Raw genomic sequence first — 8,590 nt, 5'->3', positions numbered from 1 at the left:
ATGTTAACAGATTAAGCTAGAATATATGTTATTAAGGTTATCTAACATTTATTTATTATGCTGTTTTCTTTTATTGTATGAGTATGTTTATGTATTGGAAAATAATTTAAAAAAAAGAAGTTGGAGCAAATGTTAATCTCCTTAGATCGCCCCCTCAGAGTCTCTGTCAGGCAAAAGTAAAGCCTCAATCTCCATTCATTTGCAAATACATGCATCATTCTTTTATTTTATTTTTTAAATCCTCCATACAAAATAAGACCTGAGTTAGAAAGAACTCCTTTCTTTACCACTTTCTCTTGTTGTGGAAGAGAGGGGTCCAATCACAGCTACCCTAACATCCTGGATTTCTCCATGGTTTTCTCATTTCCGCCTGGCGGGGGCGGGGGCGGGGGCGGGGGGGGGAGGAAGATTCTTATGATCACGGAAGTCAGCCGCTTGTATGAGTCTATGTACACCCCTGATGGTCGCTCTGTCATGCAGGCACGGTCTCTCTCTATGATCCTACGGGCCGGCCGAGCGAGCGGAGATGTTGTGGCGTTTGCTGTGGGGTCTCAGCCGAGGAGGTTCGTTTGCCTCTGGCCAAGGGTCGTGCTTCCCTCTCCCCCCTCCTTCCCGGCCTTGGCGTAACGCCGTGTCTCTCTCTTCCCTCGCGCAGTGAGACCCCCCGGAGGTGGAGCCGTCGGCCTTCCCCGTCCTCGTCCCGTGGGCCCCGTCCAGCCTCATGAGGGGGAGCCCTGGCTGGGCCAGGAGCCTGCGCAGACCAGCAGCAGGTGAGGCTCGGCACGGCGCGGCACGGCACGGCGCGGCGCGGCACGGCAGGAGAGCGCCTCTTTCCTCCGCCCGCTCACGTACGATCGTAACTGTAGAGAGAAGAGAGATGCTTATTCTGTCGCCTGAACTTCGGGTAGACCAAATTGTAGACCTGCAGGGGTTTAGCTTTCTGATTAAGCGCAATGCATCTGCATGAAAGTAAAGGGCGCGCAATACGTCTCTTTAATTGAGCTCTGTTTGGGTTTCTGGGGAATCTGGTAAGAGAAGTCAGTGGAGGCAGAAACTTAAAAAGGTTTATTCTTGCAGCAATCTGAGGCATTTTGTGTGTGTGTCGGATCTTTTACAAGGAATTTAAAGCAGTCTGCTATAGGAAGTGTTTGAGTGGTAGTTTAACTTTTACTGATGGGTTTTTAAGTCCTACACAGGTTATTCTAAAAAAGGCTGACAGTGTTTGATAACCAATTATTTCATAATTTCACTGATGAAAGTCATATTAAAAAAAAAAAGAGGCTATCATACTAGGCAATACTTAGATACTGCAGCAGTACCTGATAAAATCAGTATTGTTCATGACCAGCTTTTGGTATGCTTTTGAACTTTGGAAAGAATCCACTTGATGCATTTTGTATTGCAGTGTTGACACTGATCTGTAATATATTTCAATGAAAAGTAGCTGTCCATCACACCACACCCAATTCTAAAATGTGGAGATCATATTACAAAGTGATTATAGACACACACACCTTCATTGGATTATATTGCATGGCTGTCATAAGCAACTCTCTTCTAGAGCAATCCTGTACGTGTCTACCCAGAAGTAACTACCATTGAGTTTAATGGCTTATAATTCCCAGGAAAGTGGGTCTAGGCTTCCACTATTAATGGCTTATAATTTTTTTACCCAAGATCTGTAAAGTGAGGATAACTTTGGACTATAGTAGTAATTTACTGGCTGAGCATTTTTTATTTATTTATTACATTTATATACCGCCCCATAGCTGAAGCTCTCTGGGCGGTTTACAATAGTTAAAAATGGTAAACATTAAAAAGTATACAAAATTTAAAAAACCATCAGAAACATAAAAACAACAGTATAAAACCAACAATGCTGTTAAAATGCCTGGGAGAAGAGAAAAGTCTTGACCTGGCGCTGAAAAGATAACAGTGTTGGTGCCAGGCAAGCCTCATCGGGGAAATCATTCCACAGTCAGGGGGCCACCGAGAAAGCCCTCTACTTAGAAATAAGTCCAATTGAGTTCAATGGGATATCTTCACAGGTAAGTGTATATAGGATTCAAGTCTTTATTGGTAAGACTTGGAAAGAAGAACCCATTGGAACCCTTTTAACATGCAAAATAAAATGCTCATCTACCTTGAGTTAACCAGTTTCAGAAAGACTATCTAAAAGATCAAGAAGAAAATAAGACAGATCTGGAATCTACAGAGTCCTGAAATACTCATAATTTCTAATATTAGGCTATAGAGAAGTTATTCTTAATGAAACAGAGAAGTATGACCTAATGAAAGAAGCATTGCCTCTGAAGTAAATTAATCGGATGTGAAAAAGAAGTGTAAGAAGGATGCTTAGAAAAATAAGGCTGTAAAACAGAATCTAAAAAGGGGTTCCAAAAATGGAGCCTGATGATGATTTGTGTACTCAGATCAGAAAAAAAATTAAGGCAATAGTTATTCAACTCATTGTGATATAAAACGAAGATCATATAGAAGGATATCTGGATTATGAAACCAGCTATCGGCTAAGACCAAATAGATATACAATATGCATTTAACTCTGTGTATCATATTGAGCTGACAGCTGTTCTGATCTACTCAGCTATGCTTTGTGAAGCTTTTTATTTGCTCTTTTGCAAAACCATCATTTTTATCTGAGTTCCCATATGATTGTATTCAAACGAAACTCGGGAGATGTTAGACTACTATAATCTATGCTTAAACTCCTGAAGAAGACCATGTGACCAACACCTGTGTGGCTATTAGACCTTTCACTCACAACTTTCATTAAAAGCCAATGGGCATATGCTGGCATGACAACACACATGAACCACCCCTCCATTGTCCCTTCCATCACTTTCTATCCTGGAGGGCTACTTTCTTTTCTTTTCTTATTTTTTTTTTAATTTTTTTTTTCCTTCATAATCCTTCCAACATCCAGTCATATCAAATATAACACAGTGATCAAACATGTAATACATTTGATACTCCCAATCAACATCAGTCCAAATTAATTAGGGGACAACAGTAGACTGATTATATATATACTCAAAGTTTGAGAAACATATTTCAAAACTCTCCCCCCCCCGAAGTCTTATCCTAACAGCAAGAATGGATGGCTAATTTCTGAAGAGGAGGGCCTTCTGTATCCATGGAGGCTGTCCATGCGATCCAGAACACTGGAAAATAAGTGTTCAAAATTGCGTGGAGAGCCTCTGTGGATACAGGAGGCTCTCCTCTTCAGAAAGTAGCCTTCCATGGGTAGAGGGCAATGAAAGTGCGTGAGGCTGGGGCAGAGCTAGAGAAGTCCCTCTTCTCACACGTTTATTGTACATACTGATAAGGAATGCCAGAATGTGTCCACTGTATGTCCAGTAAAACAATTTGGCCTTTAAATAGAAAGCTTCAAGATAAATTGCAGTCTTTGTTTGATTTGTTTTGAAAGATGTTTAATTTATATATAATTCTTTATAAATATAAATAATTCTTTATAAATGTTCCACAACTTTTTACCCTGGAAATTCAATTCAGTTTTAGCCTCACCTCTGATCTGCAGTATTAATAGTGAACTACATTACATGGTGGTTGGTTGGCCACAAGTTTCCCAACTTCAAATATTGGAATGATGGACAGGGCAATTTGTAAGTGTTTAAATACACACACACACACACACACACACACACACACACAAATCTTACCACATTTTCCACATGAAATAAGGCCTGAGTGAAAGAATATGTGAAGTCCTGTCTTGCTGTTAACCTTTTGGTTCTGGGTGGAATATGCAGCTGCCCAGCCATTGCTATACTAAAACGCTGGATATCTCAAATATTATTTTTTTTAATAGACTTGCTCTTGCTTCTGCCCCAAGGGAGAAAAAAAGGGAACCAGAAAGTTCTGACAGTTGTCACTTTGCACTTTTTCGTTCTTTATAAATACTTGCTGGATGCCATTGTTTCCCTTATATCAATCATAGCTGTGACTTTCTTCATTGGCTAGAACGGCTGCACAATCTTTTTCAGCTTCTAGAATCAACTGGGGTCATCCACACAAACTTCACCCCCACCCCACCCACACCATACACATTTTTTGGTGGTGTGGGATGAGTGTGTCCCATGGTGGGTCCGGAGGGGTTAATTGACCCCCAGACTGACTGATGTTGCCCACCCCTGCACTAAAGGGTTGGGCTGAATACTGCCTGCACATTTTGCCTTCTGTCTTTAGATCTACAAACAAGAGTCTTGCTCCCCTGCCTAAAGGCCTAACCAAGCACTTCATGGGAAGCCCAGAATTTAAGCAAAATCTAACCAACTACTTCATATAGCAACTCACTTTGAGATCTAACTCCTACAGCATTCATGATGGGTGGCAGCCCAAATAGTTGCCTACAGACAGATTTCTTGTTTGCCTGGGGCTGCATTCTTTATGCAAACTTCAAATGTGTTAAATATGTGTAATTTATATTCTCAGCATGTGACTGTAATGATTAAAAGCAGTTTTCTTCTGGAACAAGACTTTTAAGCTATTGTGATCTTAAATCAAAAGAAATCGTGAACAACAGGAAAAAAAGGACAAGAAATTACATGCATAGAAATCAGTGTTCTATGAAATTCAACATTCTACTAAAAAACAAAACAAACGAGATTAGGTGTAAGATTCAAGAAAAACAGGCCAAATATCCATATATTTATCCATTTGCAAGTGGGCGCCTTTATATCACCTGTTCAAATGTTAATAGCATTGTTAGATCCTCAGCCCATTGCATTATTGGAGGTGAACATTTATACTTCCAATTTTGTAATATCAGTCTTTTGGCTGGCAAAAGGCCTGAGAAAATCCATTTGCGCTGACCAAATGTTAACTTTCAAGAAACTGGTAAATAGTTTAGGAGGGCAGGTACATCATTCAATATTAAAGAGTCTATGCAAAGTTTATAAGTATTATGACAAAAGGAGGTGACTATTGGGCATTACGAAAACATATGGATAAGAGAAGCATTTGGTGTATTACATCTCCACCAATTATGCAAATTAGACAAGCCCTTATTAAAAGATGTTATGGAGTCCAATAAACCTGAATACGGCATAAACTAAGATCTATAGATAACTCAAATACAGAGGCTAAAACAACATTGGGCAAAATGAGCACTCCAATTCTGTATTCCATTTTTGTCTTAAACCCTGGGATGATAGAAAGTATTTATATACATGAATCGTGGGTCAATATGACTAATCAGCTGTTATAGGTCAGGACCTTTCTCTTCTCCCAGGCATTTTAACAGCATTTAATAACGTTAAGTTTGTTTTCATGGACCCCAGAATTGTTGTTTTAAATGGATACTGTTGTTGTTTTTATACTGTTTTTATGTTTTTAAAAATTTTTGTATACTTTTAATGTTTACTATTTTAAATTGTTGTAAACCGCCCAGAGAGCTTCGGCTGGGGGGCGGTATATAAATGTAATAAAATAAAAATAAATAAATAATAAGTGTTTCCAATAAAAATTAGTCTAAAAATGTAAGAGGCTAGACTCCAACAGGTGGTCCAAGTATTTCTGTTTAGCTGTAGTGAGTAAATTGTATTTAGCATACAAAGGAGAAAATTACAGAAACTCAGAGCCCAGACCCAATTATTGTTTCGGTAGAAATCAACATGTCTACCAGAAAAACATTTTCATTCCAATTTTTATATCTGGATTTCCCCATAAAGTCTTTCCCCCCTTTTTATTGTGAATATCAACAAACAGAACAGAAAATACATTGTGGAAAAAAACAACAACCATAGATTGTGTATATAAAATTATCATTTTCCAGCGTATGTACCATTCAGACGGGAAAGAGTTATACAAAGGTTTCAAGAAAAGCAGACCAGATATCTATATGTTTATCCACTTGCAAGTTGCATCTATATAACACTCGTTCAAAAGTTGATAATGTTATTAGGTCCTCGATCCATTGCATTATGGGAGGTGTGGATTTGTCCTTCCAATGTGACATTATAAGTCTTTTGGCTGTCATAAAGTCAATTGAGCATGAGAAAAAGGATCAAACTGTAATTGAAGTGACATGGTACGTGTGACAAACCCCCATTGATCCTTCCTTGATTTCTCACTATACATCAAAGGATCCCAATCAAGAATCAGAATGGTGCTCACTGGTTCTGCGACTCACCAATCCTATTTGGCCCCACAGCAACCAGCCCAGCACCCTTTGTTCAACTTGATCCTTCACTGCTGATCCATTTAACACTAAACCGTACCTCAGGTTCTTCAAGAATCCAATTCCAGTTTATAAAACAGAATAACTTTTATTAAACAGTAAGAAAGGTTATGCAGTTTACAAAGCTCATGGTTTCATCAGGTTCAGTACTTGTTTGTTTCCATACAGTTTCAAATGCAACCCTGCCTACTCTACCCCCTAGATGACACTCTCTCCTCCCTCTCTTTCCCCCAAAATAATAAAACACGTCGTTCCTACACTTGCTCTAGACCCTACACAGACAAACCCTAGACTGTAACTAACTCTCCACACACTAACTCCTCCCTCTAGTTACTAACTGCCAATACAAACCTTTGTACCACCAGCCAATCAGCATTCAGCTCACACATTTTACTCATTCACTCCCCCTCTCAACAGCATTAACCACTTACCATCTGATGTCCACAGCACTTACATCTTAAACAGCAATAAACAGTAAAACATTGCAAATACTTACATCATAACAATGGCAACAAACGGTAAAACATCACAGTACGCTGCACCTCCCTAACAGTCAGAATTATGGGAGGGAGTTTGTGTATCCTAATATACTGAGAACCTAATGCCATCCATTTGGAAAGAGGGTCCAAGCAGAAGGATTCTGGAAGTGACAAGGGTGGAAAATGTATTTGGAGTAGAAAAGACCAAAACTTTATGCAGGTCTGCAAATAGGCCCAATGGTATAAAACATTGGTTCCCAATTGGGGGTCTGCGGACCTCCTGGGGTCTGCGGAACCCACCCAGGGGGTCCATGGCACCAGTCACATCAAGGTCCGCATTTTAATAAAAGAAAATATGACGTTTCCCCTGCTCCATTTGCTTCGATGGTGATGTCATACGGGAAAGGAGTAAACACAGTAAACGGAGCGGCTACTGCGCATCCTAGGCGAGCTGCCCCCCCCCCCCCGCCTTAGCTTGCCACGCCTTCAGGCCTGCCAACAGTAGCTAATTTCTCAGTAGCTCTCTCCTGCTTTTTCTATGTAAATTTTCCCCACTCTTTACCACTGTCTCTAGGAGCTTTATCACATGTACCTGCTTCCCTCGGATTATCCCCGTAGCACTAAGCTTTTGCTGCTGTTGTTGTTTTGCTACCCGGCAACAGCGATCCTTTGCATACCAGGAAGTGAGTTGAAGGGGGGAAATGTAAAAAAAAAATCATAAAAAATCAACGGATGACCCAATTCAATTCAAATTTGGTGTGCTTAAAGCTCTCCCTAATATCTATTAATGTGCCAATTTTGGTGTCTTTATCTTTAAAGCTTACGCAGATGTATGCATTTCTTTAAAATCCTCCTCCTGCACCCGGCAGCGGCTCAGAAATATGGCTTGGAAGTAGGGGCTAAATATGGCAAATTGTTTAGCTTAGTAAAATTAAATTCGTCTTTATATTCCTAACGAAATCATTGTCATTTTTGTGTGGTAATATCACAAATACCACAAATTTTATGGTCTGTTTTTTAGTATACCTAAAATCCTTTGCTTATTAGGGGCTACCCCTTATTTTCTCCAAAAAAATCCTTCACACAGGTAACTACCATAGAGATAACAAAATTTTCAAAAGTAGGGGGTCCATGGCTTGGCATTTGAAAAACAAGGGGTCCGCAGTACTTAGCTAATTGGAAACCACTGGTATAAAGCAAGGTCCGAAAAACCAAACCCACCTTCTTTAATTGGAAGTTACATCTGCTTCAGAGATATTTATGGTGAAGAGGAACACACACATACCAAATTTGTGAAACAAAGCATTGAGCTTTTCCTCTACTTATTTGCCAGGTATAGGTAGAGGAATCTCAAGTATAACATATGCAGTCCAATGTATAATATTCATCTTTAGTGTGTTAACTTTACTCCACAAACTCAACTTTAATCTATATCTCACACTATCTCATTAATCAACTTAGTCAACTTTAGTTTAATCAATTTTGATATACCTCTGGGAATATGTATACCCAAGGAAGGAATAAAATCAGGGCACCATCAAAATTGCTTACTAGCCAGCACACTAGGAAATGTATTATCTCCAATTGGCATCAGTTTAGACTTTGACCAATTGATTGCATAACCAGATAAATCACCAAACGTATTACCGTATTTCTTCGATTCTAAGATGCACCCCATTTTTAGAGATGTTTATATGGGGGGGGGAGTATTCTGCTATGCCCAGCAAAGCTTGGGCATGGGGAGCTGATTGCGGGCAGGTAAGGAAAGAGATGTGGCCAATTCTTATTGGGCCAATGGTTTTGGCGCCACAGGGCTGGGACAAGTTACAAGTAAGCCAAAAACAAGGCACTTACCCCTAATGTCGCAGGCCCACGTTGCCTGGTGGGGTGG

The 8,590-nt window shown here is 39.8% G+C and overlaps 1 protein-coding gene across 1 annotated transcript in view; it reads left to right on the top strand.

The window, feature by feature from the left end:
- Nucleotides 1–486: 486 nt before the first annotated feature.
- DELE1 (DAP3 binding cell death enhancer 1) overlaps nucleotides 487–8,590 on the top strand; it is a 44,862-nt gene continuing 36,758 nt past the window's right edge. Inside the window, exons 1-2 of the mRNA XM_063130033.1 lie at nucleotides 487–563; nucleotides 656–770. Coding sequence (XP_062986103.1) covers nucleotides 527–563; nucleotides 656–770 — 152 coding nt within the window. The 5' untranslated portion in view covers nucleotides 487–526. The remainder of the gene's footprint in view (nucleotides 564–655; nucleotides 771–8,590) is intronic.

Source organism: Elgaria multicarinata, chromosome 7 (genome assembly GCF_023053635.1).
Source record: "Elgaria multicarinata webbii isolate HBS135686 ecotype San Diego chromosome 7, rElgMul1.1.pri, whole genome shotgun sequence".
NCBI lineage: Eukaryota > Metazoa > Chordata > Lepidosauria > Squamata > Anguidae > Elgaria > Elgaria multicarinata.
Note: the sequence above shows the minus strand (reverse complement) of the source record. Positions and strands in the feature narration are given on the sequence as shown.